This window comes from Mesocricetus auratus, unplaced genomic scaffold (genome assembly GCF_017639785.1).
Source record: "Mesocricetus auratus isolate SY011 unplaced genomic scaffold, BCM_Maur_2.0 Super-Scaffold_100010, whole genome shotgun sequence".
NCBI lineage: Eukaryota > Metazoa > Chordata > Mammalia > Rodentia > Cricetidae > Mesocricetus > Mesocricetus auratus.
In genome coordinates, this window is record NW_024429194.1 from 52439617 (window position 1) to 52455871 (window position 16255).

Here is a 16255-nt window from a genome sequence, read left to right on the forward strand (position 1 = left end):
CTCAGCCCTCTACCCAATCCCCACTCCACTCCCCACGGAGGGTGAGTCCCTCCATTGGGAATCTCCAGAGTCTGTTATTTCATCCGGGGCAGGGCCTAGGCCGTCCCCTATGTGTCCAAGCAGAGAGAGCATCCCTCTATGTGGAATGGGCTCCCAAAGTCCATTTGTATGCCAGGGATAAATACTGATCTACTACCCAAGGCCCCATAGATTGCTGAGGCCTCCTCACTGACACCCAAATTTAGGGGGGTCTGGATCAGTCCCAAGCTGGCTTCTCAGCCATCAGTCTGGGGTCCATGAGCTCCCCCTCATTCAGGTCAGCAGTTTCTGTGGGTTTCACCATCCCTGTCTTGACCCCTTTGTTCATCACTCCTCCCTCTCTGCAAATGGTTTCCAGGAATTCAGTTCAGTGTTTAGCTGTGGGTGTCTGCCTTTGTTTCCATCAGCCACTGAGTGAAGGCTCTAGGATGGCATACAAGGTAGTCATCAATCTTATTATCAGGGAAGGGCATTTAAGGTAGCCTCTCTATACTGTAAACAAGGCATGAAGCAGTTGAAACAGAAAACATCATTGCAGACTGAGCAAAACTGAAGAGGGAAAGCGTGGGAATGCATGTTCACAGTTGAATAAATTAGGACCTAGATGTTTTTGTACAAATTCAGCAAGCATTTCCTTTTTATTGGTGGTGTTATCGACATAACTTTGCATTTATAGAATATGTAAATTGATTGAAAATGAGTTATTGAACTCTCCTGGCAAACTTTTTTTTGGTTTTTTTTTCGAGACAGGGTTTCTCTGTATTGTTTTGGAGGCTGTCCTGGAACTGGCTCGGTAGATCAGGCTGGTCTCGAACTCACAGAGATCCACCTGCCTCTGCCTCCCGAGTGCTGGGATTAAAGGCGTGTGCCACCAATGCCTGGCTCCTGGCAAACTTTTATAACACTTAGCGACTGTGCTAGTTTGAATGAAAATGGTCCCGTAGGCCCACAGGGAGTGTGGCACTATAAGAGGTGTGGCCTTTTTGGAGAAAGTATGTCACTGAGGGTGGGAGTTGAGGTTTCAGAAGTCCAAGGCAGTCCCAGTGGCTCTCTCCTCCTGCTGCCTGTGGATCTCGATGTGGAACTCTCAGTCACCATGTCTGCCTGTGCACCACCATGCTTCCCATGATGATAGTGTACTAACTCTTTGAAACTGTAAGCAAGCCTCAATTAAATGTTATCTTTTATTAGAGTTGCCATGGTGGTGGTGTCTCCTCACAGCAATAGAACACTGACTGAGACAGCAACAGTCTACAAGATTTGATATTAGTGTTTTGGGAACCAGGCTCCAAGTTGGTCCCAAAGATGAGCATCTTCATATACCCTTCTGTGCTTATTTTCCCCCTTGACTAGAACCAATAGGGTAGTGTGGAAATACCTGTGTCTTGGTTGTTTTTATTGACACATGGTTGCTCATGTAGCCCAGGGTGGCCCTGAACTCTCAGTAATCCTGTTTCAGCCTCCCAGCCTCTGAGATTACAGGGCTGGGGTTCCATGTGTGACCTTAGTGTTTCCTCATTGTAGCTTCTAAGTTGCTCTCTTAGATCTCTTCCCCTGTGTGAAAAAGCTGACAAAAAGTACATTCAAGCATCCTTAAGGAGTATAGTAAGAACTGAGGTTTGCCCAGATGTGATGGCGCACACCTTTAGTCTCAGAATTCAGGAGGCAGAGGCAGGAAGATCTCTATGAGTTCAAGGCCAACCTGACCTACAGAGCGAGTGCCAGGAAAGCCAAGGCTATACAGAGAAGGCCTGTCTTGAAAAACAAAAACAAACAAACAAACAAAAAAACTGGGAAAAAGAGAAAGATCTGGGGTTTTTGCTGGGCATGGTGGAGCACTTCTTTAATCTCAGAACTAAAGGCAGAGACAGGTGGATCGTCTCTGTGAATTCGAGGTCAGCCTGGTGTACATAACAAATTCCAGGATGGCCAGGACTACAAAGAGAGATCATGTCTCAAAAACAAAACGAAACAAACAAAAAACAAAACAAAACTGACACTTTCAACCAAACACAAGTATCAACATCTCATCGTTAAGAATACACCTTACATTTTCTGTGCCTGATAATGTACACTTTTAATCTAGGGATGTAGAGGCAGGAAGACCTATGTGAGTTAGTTCAAGCCTGGTCTACACAGTGAGTTCCAATCCGACCAGCTACTTCTTGTCAGCTTTTTCACACAGGAGAAGAGATCTAAGAGAGCAATATAGAAGCTCTTCTAGTTTTTCCACGATAGTATTTTTTGTGTATGAGTTTAGTTTTTCCACTATAGTAGTCTGTGTATGAGTATTTTGCCTGCATATATGTATGTGTACTGCATATGTTTATGTGTGCACTGCATCTGAGGAATGTTGTGGAATGTTAGTTTAAGATGTACTACATTCCTTTATGCTGTGGAATATTTGTTTAATGATGCAGATATGCTGCATTTTTATGTTGCATATGTTTGACTCTGTAAAGCTGTGTTACTTAATCTGCCTAAAATACCTGATTGGTCTAAAAAAGATCTGAGCAACCAACAGCTAGGCAGGAGCGAGAAATAGGCGGGGCTGGCATGCAGAGAGAATGAATAGAAGGGGAAGAGCAAGAAAGGAAGATGAGGGGACACCAGAAGGCAACCACCCAGCCATCGAGTAACAAGGAAAGAAGGTAGATGAGATAATTCAAGGAAACCTAGCAAGAAACAAGCCAAGCTAAGGCCAGGCATTCGTAAGAATAAATCTCTGTGTATTTATTTGGGAGCTGGGTAAGCTAGGTTGTGGCCCCCCAAGAGTTAAATAAATAAAAATCTGATCCCCTGGAAGTGTAGTTAAGAATAACTATAAACTAACAGTGCTATGAACTGATTCTAGGTCCTCTATATGAATAGGAAGTACTCTTAACCATTAAAGCATTTCTTCAGGGTTGGTTGGTGGTGGCGTACGCCTTTAATCCCAGCACTTGGGAGGCAGAGTATAATGTAAGCCCATGGTTTTAATATCACTCATCTATGTAATGACGCCAAATTCATCCTGGAAATTAATTTACCTAAGAAACCTTATTTCTCAGAACTCTAACTCTGCAGCTTACTTAAAGGGAGGAAACCCACCTTAAATTACTAAAGACTGTCTGCTCAATTACATTACTTTATTTGGAAATGTTTTTAACAGTACAGTGATACTAAAACTTCAGAGACAATGGCTGTCATTAGTTTAGGCATCATCAGTTTATTATAAAAGGGAGGCATGGAAATTATTTACATGATGAATAGTTCAGAATGTCAGTGGAATGGGCAGCTTCATGTGACACCATTTCAACAGTGATTTCAGTCCGTATATTTTCCAAGAATGTCACCATCTCTAAATAAGAAATAATCCTGTGAATAAAGAAACCACCAGTTAATTCAGTAAAAGCAAATACACAACTCATTTTAGCTTTATTGCTTGGTGGTGGCACGTCTTTAATTCCAGCACTTGGGAGGCAGAGACAAGCAAATCTTTGTGAGTTCAAGGCCAGTCCAGTCTACAGAGTGAGTTCCAGGATAGCCAGGGCTACACCTAGAAAATCTGTCTTGAAAAATTAATAATAATAATATCATAGCTTTACTTACCTTGTCGTCTATAACTACTTTGGTGCCTCCATATTCTGGGAGAAGAACTTTGTCCCCGACTTTCACGCTGACCGGCTGAATCTCTCCACCCTTAAAAACATAGTTGCTTATTAGCAAAGACATCTTGTTCACTAGATGCACAGTGAACACTGTTTCAGTACATACACCAGGATCCTCCTGCCTCAGTTTTGTAGGTGTTGTTAATGGGCATGCATCAACCACACAAGGCTCTACAGACAACTTTCAAATCCTGTGAAATGTGCTCACTCAAATACTGTATGTTGTTCGGTACCTAAGTAGTGGTTAAGCAATATAATGTACATTAAATGTAGATCACAATATAAGCGTTACAGTAGTTACAATCTGAAATAAAAGTAGCTCCCACTAATACTGCCTTTCAGTGAACAGCTATGGTTGGCTAACTTTTTAACTGTTAAGTATTAACTCACCCTGTAGGCCATGTGAAATAAAGCAGCTTTTAACACCAAATATGACTTCAATGAGCAAAAATGTGGCATTCGTTTTCTCTATTCAATGTCCTTGTCCTCAAGGCTTAGGCTCGGTCAGACTGAAGTAGCACACTCCAGAGGTTTAGTTAAGTGAAGGACCCAGAGTATTTTCATTTCCCTTCTCAAAGGTAACTAAAGCTACCAGTGGTATAAGATTAAAGCCCCCACCACTGCCAAAATTCTAGTATAATACCACTTTCAATTCTGAAAAAACAACAAAAACAACCCAGGGTTTAATCTACCTGTATGATCTTTTGACTATTTAAAATATGAAAAGTAGGTTACAACAAAGTAACTACAAAGGTAATCCATTTTTGTGACGTTTTGCTTTTCCTTTTTTATTTTGACATGGTTTCATTCTGTACCTCCGGTTGTTCTACAATCCTGCCTTGGATTCTAAAGTATCATGGCCACAAGGCATGAGCCACCATAATGGCCGACACATTTTAATCTGGAGTGTGTGGAAGTACTGGAAGCCATGTAGAGAATCCCAAAACTAGTTAGTAAAAGGCTGTAACTCCAACATACTGAGGGCTGGAAACCAACTAGTTCAAATGAGAGACCTCGTCCCCAAAGAGTAAGTCGATCTGCACATACAGCAGACATGCACATAACAACGTCTCTCACAAACACAGGAAAAATTCTCGTGTGTGCTTTTTGCCTTTTTTTAGAGTGCCTCTCCATTCCTTAGGAAAACAATTTTACAATGGTTTTCCTTAATGTGAGGTTCTTTGTGAACTTAAATTATTTAAAAAAAGACATCCACTATTTAAAAAGTCCCTTCTGGTAACCTAGCATTTTCTACCACATCACATATAAAACTCAGCACTGCTGTAGTACCCGCGGTTACCTTTCCTTTCGAGCCTGATCCCACAGCCACAACTGTTGCGTGCAATACTTTTCCTTGAGACTTTTCTGGAAGCATAATGCCACCTTTGGTCACAGTTTCGGCGGCACTCCTTTCAACCAATACTCTGTCCAAGAGCGGTAGAAACTTTTTGAAAGCTTGTCCAGCCTACGGAGAGAAACGTGTATTCAAACCGACTGTAATTGCGCCCGCAGCGTCAGACCACGAACGGTTAATACCGCTGCGAGCCTTAACATACACCAGGTCAAACGTCCTAAACTGACAAGAAAATCCAGCTAAACCTTTAGAAATATTCTTAAATGTTTCATTCCCTGTATACTGTGTGTGTGGGAGGAGGGGGTCTTCAATGCCCATCAGCAACCACACTACCTTTAACCACAACCTTTAACCCTGGTCCAGTCCAAGGTCAAACGTTCTCCTTTCTTTAGGGTTTTTTCTTTTTTAATTCTAGTGACGCCGGAGAGGGAGTGTCAAAATTTGGCCCTGGGTCATACATTCCCCAACAAAGCATACGTCCACTAAAGCCCTGCCAGGGCAGGTGGGCTACTGAGTGTGCATCCGGGTTCCCGCCCCCTGCCCCGGGCGCCCGCAGCACACGTGCGTGCAAAGAAGCCATGGTGGAGAAACGCATCGGACAGGCCTCGCTTCTGCGGAACCAGGGCGGGGGCCGGGCACTGCGTGGCCCAGCTGTCCTGCCAGTCCTAAACCGGCAGACGGGGGACGCCGTGGGTAGCCGGGGACCCTGACCCGCAGGCAGACCTTCCAGTCCAGGGACACTCACCATACTCGCGCCGCCGCAGCTCGGACTGTGCACTCGGGCCGCCGCTGCAAGGAGAGTCCGGAGGGCCGGCGCGGGACACGTGAAAAGGACACGCAGCGCGCAGGCGCACGCGGCCCCTGAGCGTGCGAGAGGGCGGCCACGCCAGCGCGCGCGCCGATTGGTGGCGAGGACTCCGCGCAGGCCGCGGATGGGGGCAGCCGGAGGCGGAAGAAAAGGGGCGCACTTTCTAGGCTTTTCCAGGCGGCCCGCCGAGGTGAAAGAACGAGTCCTTCGCCCTCCTCCCGGAAATGACGCCAGTTGACCCTTGACCCGCGGGAGGCGCGGCGCCCTTCCGGAAGGTTCTAGAACGGAGCGAGGCCCAGGAACTAGCGTACGGCGGCGGGAGAGCCTGGAGCCCGCGGGGCTGAGGCCGCTCGGGTACGGGGGGGGGCGGGGCCGCGCGCGCCGCATGCCGATTGCAGGGCCGGGGCGTGGGAGGGGGGCGGGGCGCGCGCTCACGCGGGGCCGCGGGGCGGGGCCGCGGAGGGAGGGGACTCGAGCTCATTGCGGTGCGCGCCTTGCGCTCGGTCCCTCACTCGCCGCCGACGGCCCGCTTCGCCTCGTGCCCTCCCGCCGCCGCCCCGCAGGTACACGACCTCGGCGGGCATGGCGCCCGGGAGCTCCCGGCTTGCTTCCGGCGCGGCCCGGAGCACGGCGGGCTTAGCGGACAAGGCTGGCAGCGACGCCGCAGGCTCAGCTGGCCTGTCCAGGCCCGGCGGGGCCACGCGGGTTTCATCACGTGCGGCGGGGACCACGCGACCCAGGCCAAGCACGGGAGCGAGGACGGGCTAGGGTGGGAGCCCCTAGGGCCCTCTGCTGCCACCTGCGCCTGGCGCACTGCAGGACTCTTGTCGGAGGGTGGTCGCGGTCCCTTCTCGTCCCCGCTGGCAGCGGGGATCCGGCGCCTTCACTTTGACCTTGCCTGGGGCTCCATGTCGGGAAGACACGTGGGGCCGCGCGGCTGGGCTGAGCTGTGGTCCTGGTGTTTGCGGCCTTGCTAGCTGCTGTGCCGCAGTAGCTCCGGGTGGATACCTGGCGACACTTTTCCTGAGCGGGATTTTGCACCGTCATGAGTACTTGTATAGTTCCCTAGGCACTTGCATTTGGGACCTGCCTCGCTTACGCCACCTTGATTTTTTTTCCTTTTTTTTTTTTGTTCCCCACACACGTTTTTGGAGTGGATCTGCTCCCAAGGCCGCTTTGGCAGTGAAAGATTAACTAGCCATGGCTGGAGTGGGTGGCCATGGGGAATGGTTTCGTGTGCTAGTGCTGTAGGTCAAGCAAGGGGGCGGCCTCCTCAATCCATTGCTTGCAAATGATGTCCTGAAGCTGCAGCGCCGTGTGTGGCCCAGGCGTGGTGGCTAGCCGAGGACTGCCAAGCTCCGATTTAGCTAACCTCCATGTTCTGAAGCACATGTGGACAAGTTTGTCCGTACCTAATAGTGATCCTTTGCTTTTCCTCCCTTCCCCCAGAAATGCTTCGACTACCCACAGTCCTTCGCCAGATGAGACCAGTGTCCCGGGCACTGGCTCCTCATCTCACTCGGGCCTATGCCAAAGATGTCAAATTTGGTGCGGATGCTCGAGCCTTAATGCTTCAAGGTGTAGACCTTTTAGCCGATGCTGTAGCTGTTACAATGGGGCCAAAGGTATCAGTATGCTTTAAATGGTGTTAATAAAAGAATAGTGTTCTGTAGCTGAAATTAGGCAGTATTTTGTTAACAGAAATCTAATTCGCGTGTAGTATGTGCTAGTGATTTGGGGGTGTTATTTAGGAGTTAGTTAATGGCCTTAATACTGCTGCAGCCGATTTGGGGGACTTTTGTGCAACATGATGCAATAGAGTAGTAATAGCTTGAGGAGGATTTTCAAACTCGAGGCGTAATTAATCTTGTGTGAATGCTTGCATTAAAATTTGGATCCTTTCCCAGGAGTTAGAGGGTATAGAGGGGAAAGTACAGCTGAAGACTGGTAACACCTTGAAGTGTGTAATTGTAGATGTGAGGTTTTACTTACTGTACTGAAGCGTTCCGGTATGCATACAGTAAATGCACTAGCATAGAGTTTAGATTTGTTTATATTTTTATGTGCGTTGGTGTTTTGCCTGCATGTATACCCATGTGAATTTACCAGAACTGGAGTTACAGTTGTGAGCTGCTGTGTGGGTGCTGGGAATTGAACCTGGATCTTAACCACTGAGCCATCTGTCCAGCCTAAGTTAATATTTGAGTTTGTTTACATTGTTCTGTAACTGTCACCACCACACAGACCCAGAACTATTTTCACTTGCACATGGAAAAGGCTATGTCGTCTCCCATTTATCCCTCACTTGTATGTACCTCATGATTTCTGCTATTCCCACTTTTCCAAAAGTTTGGTTTTGGGTTTTTAAGAGTCTTGATAGCTTAGTCAGACCTCTAACTCCCTTTGTATCAAGCATATCCTTGAACTCCTGCTACTTCTACCTCCCAAGTGTAAGTGTATAGCAGTTCAGTATACTGTTCACCTGGTATTAATTGAGACAGGGATTTTAGCCGTACCTGACCTGGAACCCCTGTGGACCAAGCTAGCTTGAACAGATCATTGCTGAGATGAAAGGTTTTGAGTCACTTGAATAAGGAGCCATAGTGCCTTGAGGACATCATTGGATATGGGTAGGGCACAGTCACTTTTGTTAAAGCCATTTATTTATAGTTTTTCGAGACAAGAGTTTCGCTGTGGCTTTAGAGGCTGTCCTGGAACTTGCTCTGTAGACCAGGCTAGTCTAGAACTCAAAGAGATCCGCCTACCTCTGCCTCCCAAGTACTGGGATTAAAGGCATGCACCACCACCGCCCGACTGTTAAAGCCATCTAAAGAACTGCATAAACTGCTATTTATATAGCTCAAGACAGAGCAGCTTGGCTCAAATCCAAGTTGCCAAAACTGTTGGTGTCATTTTTGAAGTTTTGTATTGCATTAGTAGGAAACTGTTCTTAACCTACTAGTTGACATTCAGGGAATGGATGTTAAATTGTACTTACAAACAGCAGTTAATAAAAAGTATTAACAGTTCATAACCAAAACTCATAGTACAAGTGATGTTAAGAATGTTCTGGGGTTTGGTGATTGTCATCTGTGCTTTCTTGTTTAATAGGTGGCCTCTTAGTGTGTGGGTAGGTAGGGGATGGTATCTCCTGTTGTATCCCACTCAAAGTTGAATTCCTGGCAAATGAGCATAATTCCTTTTGTCTACAGACCTAAGAATGTTGATTAACTTGACCTTTGAGACTCATTTGTTGGGACTGTTAAAAGTGACAACTTGAGGCTTACGGTTGAAGATTGTTATTCTGTCATTGTAGGGAAGAACGGTGATTATTGAACAGAGTTGGGGAAGTCCCAAGGTAACAAAAGATGGGGTCACTGTTGCAAAGGCAATTGATTTAAAGGATAAATACAAAAACATTGGAGCTAAACTTGTTCAAGATGTTGCCAATAACACAAATGAAGAGGCTGGGGATGGCACTACCACTGCTACTGTTCTGGCACGTTCTATTGCCAAGGAAGGCTTTGAGAAGATCAGCAAAGGGGCTAATCCAGTAGAAATCCGGAGAGGTAAGAGCACCATATCATTGACCCTACAGAAATGAGAGAATATTGTCTCGTGTTTGTCTTTTCTTATATTTGTTGGTGTGTGTGCACAGACATGATGACTGTTCTCTCCTGCCTTTGTCTCACTTGCTCAGGTGCCATATTGGAAACAGGCAACATGATAGTAGTAGTAGCTTAAGGAAATGAATGAGGAGTGCGGGTTTTTTGTTTGTTTGGGCATTGGTGTTTTGCCTGCGTGTGTGTGTGCCTGTGCAAGGGTGCCAGATGCCCTGAAACTGGAGCCACAGGCTATCTGTATTTGATTTCATTCACTTTTGTTAAGAAGGAGTGGCTATCCCTCGTAGCCCTCCCTGGCTTGGCCCCATGTATACTCTATGCTAGTCTTAAAAGCAATCCTCCTGACTAAGCCTCCTGGGTATTGGGATTACAGGTATGAGCTACCACTGAACATCTTGATCAAGTTTTCACAATGTTCATGGTTTTCAAATGATTGATTGAGTGCATGTCATATCATTTGGTACAGTTAAGACAGTGCTGACACGAGAGCTTGCGTATAAATGTTAAAATGAACTTGTAAGTTTATGCTCAGCTTGGGAGCCATAATAAGCATTGTGCTAACATGCATTCTTGAACTAGGTGTGATGTTGGCTGTTGATGCTGTAATCGCTGAACTAAAAAAACAATCTAAACCTGTGACAACCCCTGAAGAAATTGCTCAGGTAAGGGTTTCGTTTCCTATTTTAAAAAACAAAATCTTTTTTTTTTTTTTTTTTTTTTTTTGGTTTGTTTTTCAAGATAAGCTTTCTTTGTGTAGCCTTGACTGTCCTGGAACTTAATATGTAGACCCAGGCTGGCCTCAAACTCAAGAGAGATCCCGCCCACCTCAGTCTCCCAAGTGCTGGGATTAAAGGCATGCACCACCACTGCCCAGCTGCTTTTTTTAAAAAACATGGTTGTAAAATAAGATTTTTTGGGAAGATGTTTTTAGGTGTTCTCAATGGTCACTGCCCTGTATGGAATCAAACCTAACCCTTGAAACATAGTAGGCAAGTAAATAAAGGTGTTTTACATGTGTATGGGGTATGTATGTGTACCATGTACATTCTGAGCCCATAGAAGGTGGTGGTAGAGGCCGTTGCCAGCCAGTGTGAGCTGGTAAGTCATCTTAACCACTAAGCCATCTCTCCAGCCTGTTGGTATATTCTTAGTGTGGAAGGACCATTTAACCAGTACTTTGTTAAAATTGATAAGTATAAAATGTCCCTCTCTCCCCTGGGCTGAAGTGTCAATTTAGGTCAAAGGGGAAGAGGGTTGAAAATACTGATCTTACCATTTAATTTTGAAGTAACTGGTTATTTTAGGTTGCTACAATTTCTGCAAATGGAGACAAAGACATTGGAAACATCATCTCTGATGCAATGAAAAAGGTTGGAAGAAAGGGTGTCATCACAGTGAAGGCAAGTGTGGGGTTTGTTGTGTTCTGATAACACCTTCAGTGAGATGTGTGTCAACTGCGTTCCAAACAGAAACCTTGAGTCTCTTGTTTGTGTCTATCTGTGCTGAGTATAGGGCTTACTGGTGTCTAAATTGGGAGCCCTACCTCCCAGAACGAATCCGTCCAATTAAATAAATGTAATTAGCTCTCAGCTAGCTGTGAGTGGGAGGGGAATGGAGTAGGGCCTCACTTTGTAGCCCTCAACCTCAAAGTAGGTTCTATTCCTCTGCCTTGGCTTTGTTGTGGGGACTAAAGGTGTGTGTACCTGGTGCCTCAGATTCCACAAGACACAGCGGTTGTGAGCTACCATGTGGGTACCAAGAACCTAACCCCTGAGCCATCTTTAGATTTAGCTGCCCAAGTATTTTTTCTTCACTGAAATCCATTCATCTAATTCTTTTGACTTTTCATAGGATGGAAAAACCCTGAATGATGAATTAGAAATTATTGAAGGCATGAAGTTTGACAGAGGATATATTTCCCCGTATTTTATTAACACATCAAAAGGTAAGAAGAGCAAGTCAGTAGTGAATCTTGAAAATAGCATTTTAAAGGTATCTCAGCTGTAGGCAGTGGGTTGGAAAATCTGTAAAAATAAAATTAAAAACAGTTAATGGTTCACTAATTGAATGAGTTGCTGGTCTCTGTAGAAGTAATTGTTAGTTTTCTTGGTGCTGTTAGAATTTGGTTTTACTGCTGACTGTTTTACAGGTCAAAAATGTGAGTTCCAAGATGCCTATGTTCTGTTGAGTGAAAAGAAAATTTCCAGTGTCCAGTCCATTGTACCTGCCCTTGAAATTGCTAATGCTCATCGGAAGCCCTTGGTCATAATTGCTGAAGATGTTGATGGGGAAGCTCTAAGCACACTGGTTTTGAACAGGTGGGTTAGGTGGTTCATATTTTTTGGAAGATGATTTGTGAAGAATGATAGTGTACATTGTGGTACTCTGCATTATGGGTGTAGTGGTTCGTTTGAGACTGTGTTAAACTGGTCTTAAATGCACATAACCCTTCAGCCTATGCTTCCCAGAGAGAACTATCCATGTGTACTTTAAGTAGGTGGTTGGCTTGGGACAAATTCAAATGAGTGAGGGGAACCCCATATCATCTTTCTTCAGACAGAAGTTGCTGGGACTCCTGTCAGAACTTACCAGGAACCAAATTAGATATTTTCCCCTTCAGTTTAAATCTCACACAGTTAATTATATGTTCTTTACAGGCTAAAAGTTGGTCTTCAGGTTGTAGCAGTCAAAGCTCCAGGTTTTGGGGACAATAGGAAGAACCAGCTTAAAGATATGGCTATTGCTACTGGTGGTGCGGTAAGTAAGTCACTGGTGCCATTGTGCTGGTGAAGTTTGTGCTTCTGAGTTGCAAATAATAGAATGTACACTTCACAAATAGATGTGGCTGTTTCTTTCTATTGGGTACTTGGAACATTAGATTAAGGTCACATTTCTAATTTGCTGAGTCTGACCTAAGAATGGATGTGATTAAAAGTTTTTCTCAAAATTCAAATAAAGCTAGTAGTGATTTTAATCAGACCTTGTTCTGGGATACCAGTGGCCTTGACATCAAGGAAAACAGCGTCATTTTTGTTGTTTTTCTCCTTTTTTTACTTTGTGTGTATGGGTTTTTTGTATGCACAACAAAAGGCAGCATCTGATTCTATAGGGTTACAGTTGTGAGCTGCCATATGGGTGCTGGGAGAACACTTGGAAGAGCAATGCAGCCATCTCCAGCCCTGAAAAGCAGTTTTTCAAGCTGTTTCTCCTCACAGTAGCTGTGTTACATACAGTAATAAGCTTGGTATAATGGAAGACACTTAAGCACACACTGCATTTACAGGTATTTGGAGAAGAGGGGCTAAATCTAAATCTTGAAGATGTTCAAGCCCATGACTTAGGAAAAGTTGGAGAGGTCATTGTCACCAAAGATGACGCCATGCTTTTGAAAGGAAAGGGTGACAAAGCTCAAATTGAGAAACGCATTCAAGAAATCACTGAGCAGCTGGACATCACAACTAGTGAATACGAAAAGGAAAAGCTGAACGAAAGACTCGCTAAACTTTCAGATGGAGTAGCTGTGTTGAAGGTAAGGCTATATATAACGTTTGGTCTCTGATTCTGTGGTGTTTACCAATAGTAGCTAAGCAAGTGCCTCCATTCCCAAAATTTTTAGCTGTGTGTGCACAGGCACACACTTTCCGTCCGGCACATGTGGCAGTCAAGAGCAGCTGTCACTTTTGGGTCATCTGCCTTTCCACTGTACTGTCAAAGATTAAACCTGGATCATCAGACCTGCAAGGCAAGCCCTTTGGCCCACTGGGGCTATATCCCAGAGCCTCTTGAGTCTAAAAATAGGCAACGGGGCTGGAGAGATGGCTCAGTGGTTCTTCACTATAGCTAAAATAGGCATGTATCCCCGACTGGTACAGAGCAGAGCTTAAGGCTGAGACTGTTCCTTGGCCTGTGTAGTGCAAGCAGCCTACTGCTGCCCTGTATCCCAGCCCTGTTTTTCTTACTGTGTAGCCCTGGCTGTCCTGGATGAAACTCACTCTAGACCAGGCTGGTCTTGAACTCGAGATTTGCCTGCCTCTGCCTCCCTAGTGCTGTGCATCATCACGACTGACTAGCATCCTTTTCTTAAATCACAGTTCAGCTTGTGCTGTGGGAAAGTCTGGAAAAGATGCTTTGTTAGTGGGATCCGTTCCTCAGAAGTAGCAGCCTCACTGGCACATGCTATTTACCACAGAGGACTGGTCACTGGTGACATACAACCTTTTATTCTAGAATTGCTTCTTTTGTTTTTGTTTTGAACCCTGTAGCCCAGGTTACTTGGTAACCCACTTGCCTTTGAGATCCTAACTGTCACCATACCCGGATCAGGCTTGCCTTATTAAGTAGTGACTTCAGGCCGTCATAGTGAATGGGAAAGATATGCTAACTAGAATTATTTTCATCTTCAGGTTGGAGGAACAAGTGATGTTGAAGTAAATGAGAAGAAAGACAGAGTCACCGATGCTCTCAATGCTACAAGGGCAGCTGTTGAAGAAGGCATTGTTTTGGGAGGGGGCTGCGCGCTGCTGCGGTGCATCCCAGCCCTGGATACATTAAAGCCTTCTAATGACGACCAGAAAATAGGTAAAGATTATGGTTCTTTAGCTTTTGTTTTTTGAGACAGGGTTTCTCTGGGTTACCTTGGTTATTCTGGAACTCACTCTGTAGACCAGACTGGTCTCAAACTCCGCCTGTCTGCCTCCCAAGTGCTGGGATTAAAGACAAATGAATTTGTGGCACGATTCTTTGTGTTGAAAAGAAGTATTGTTGGTGCCAGAGAGATAACAATGTAACACATTTTTCAGGGGTAATTCTTTTTACTTGTGGTAGGATTGATTGAGTCCCCTCACAGACTGTGTTGAATTATTTTGTGTGTATGGGTATTTTTCCTGAATGTCTTGTGTGCAATATTAATATTCTCAGAGGCCAGAAGAGGGCATTGGATCCTCTGGAACTGGAGCTGTAGTGAGTTATTGGGTGCTAAAAGGGTCATATCGGGTCCTCACAAAGAGTAGCCAGTGCTCTTAACCATTGAACCATCTCTGCCTCCCCCAAAAGGGAAAACAAATAAATTTGTGATAATGTTTGCTTTGTAGGTATAGAAATTATTAAAAGAGCACTCAAAATTCCTGCAATGACAATTGCTAAGAATGCAGGTGTTGAAGGATCTTTGATAGTTGAGAAAATTCTGCAGAGTTCCCCAGAAGTTGGTTATGATGCTATGCTTGGAGATTTTGTGAACATGGTGGAAAAGGGAATCATTGATCCAACAAAGGTAAATAATTCCGCATTTCTTAAACATTGGATGGCTTGTTCTATGGTATTTGGTTTTCATTAATCATTTCACAAACATCTTTTTTTAGGTTGTAAGAACTGCTTTACTGGATGCTGCTGGGGTGGCCTCCTTGCTAACTACAGCAGAAGCTGTGGTGACTGAAATTCCTAAAGAAGAGAAGGACCCTGGAATGGGCGCAATGGGTGGAATGGGAGGGGGTATGGGAGGTGGCATGTTCTAACTCCTAGAATAGTGCTTGCCCTTACCAATGAACTGTGACAGGAAGCTCAAGGCAGGTTCCTCAGCGATAACTTCAGAGAAGTCACCTGAAGAAAATGAAGAGAAGGCTGGCTGATCACTAACCATCAGTTACTGGTTCCCATTGACAATACATAATGGTTTACTGCTGTCATTGTCCATGCCTACAGATAATTTATTTTGTATTTTTGAATAAAGACATTTGTACATTCCTGATACTGGGTGCAAGAGCCATATACCAGTGTCCTGCTTACAACTTAAATCCCTGAGGCAGTTCTACTATTCTGTTACAGTCAGGATTGTAGTGCTTGTGTCACCAGATGAAAAGTTCAGAAGCAGCCTTTCTGTAGAGAGTGAGAATAATTGTGTACAAAGTAGAGAAGTATCCAATTATGTGACAACTTTTGTGTAATAAAATTTTGTTTAAAGTTCTGGTTGTGTCGTAGTCTTAAGGATGGGAGAAATGAAAGCCAGAAAAGAGCACAGTTGGGTGTGTGAAAATGCCACATATATTCTGTGATTGGAGATGAGATAATTTTAGTGGTGGGTGTTCTTATAAAAGGCAAGACCCTGATTGGTTTTGCTAGTTTGGGGTGGGGAAGTGTGATACTCTGAATCTGGGAGCTGGCCTGCTCAGATGCTTGCTATGCCGGCAAAGCCAGAGATAGATCCCTGGGGCTGGGTAGTCAAGTCTTCACAGTTGATGAGCTTCTGAGTTCAATCCCTGGAACTCCCAACTCCAAAATGGTCCTCTGGCTTCAGTGTGTGCATGCCCATATCATTTATTTTATGAGAGTTTTTCTGTGTAGTGGTGTATTCTAGGCTACCATGTAGCAGCAGCATTAACCAGCCTTCAGTACTTGAATGTTAAAGCGAGTCTAGAACTATCAAGGGTCTACCCAATTGAATAGGCAAAGTGAGGCCCTGGCCTCAATTCCCAACCTTCACTTTACAAACTGAAGACTACAAGAAGAACCAAGGTAGCTAGTTACAAGATCAGGATGCAGATGGGGCAGGACTAAATGCATCGGGCTCCTCCAACCCATTGTCACAAAGCATGGAAATTTCCAGAATCACCAAATGAGTCAGAAATGGAAAGGGGGAACATACACTGGCCAAGTATTTAACTGTGGAAATGTACTTGCCTCTTGAAAATGAGTAACCAAGAGGAAAGGAACCCTGCTGTATAGTCACCTTCTATCTCAGAAGGGAAACTCAATTAGAATACTGCCGCGGTGGCAGAGCTCCAGGTAG

At 44.9% G+C, this 16255-nt stretch overlaps 2 protein-coding genes across 3 annotated transcripts in view; one reads left to right on the forward strand and one right to left on the reverse strand.

Annotated features, from left to right (window-relative positions):
• Positions 1-5920, reverse strand: part of LOC101843965 (MOB-like protein phocein) — a 44948-nt gene extending 39028 nt beyond the window's left edge. Inside the window, exons 1-2 of the mRNA XM_040753607.1 lie at positions 5789-5920; positions 4990-5154 (exon numbers count right to left, since the gene is read on the reverse strand). Of these exons, the coding sequence (XP_040609541.1) occupies positions 4990-5154; positions 5789-5791 (168 nt within the window). The 5' untranslated portion in view covers positions 5792-5920. The remainder of the gene's footprint in view (positions 1-4989; positions 5155-5788) is intronic.
• Positions 5921-6060: 140 nt separating this feature from the next.
• Hspd1 (heat shock protein family D (Hsp60) member 1) lies at positions 6061-15432 on the forward strand. 2 transcript variants are annotated; one of them, XM_040753604.1, is made up of 12 exons: positions 6061-6205; positions 7301-7476; positions 9168-9420; positions 10054-10136; positions 10779-10874; positions 11326-11419; positions 11624-11792; positions 12132-12231; positions 12758-13003; positions 13878-14052; positions 14565-14743; positions 14832-15432. In XM_040753604.1, the coding sequence occupies exons 2-12, from the start codon at positions 7303-7305 to the stop codon at positions 14982-14984; spliced, it is 1722 nt and encodes a 573-aa protein (XP_040609538.1). In that variant the 5' UTR covers positions 6061-6205; positions 7301-7302; the 3' UTR covers positions 14985-15432. The 2 variants fall into 2 exon arrangements, with proteins under 2 accessions (XP_040609538.1, XP_040609539.1); XM_040753605.1 differs by lacking the exon at positions 6061-6205 and adding an exon at positions 6299-6414.
• Positions 15433-16255: the final 823 nt, after the last annotated feature.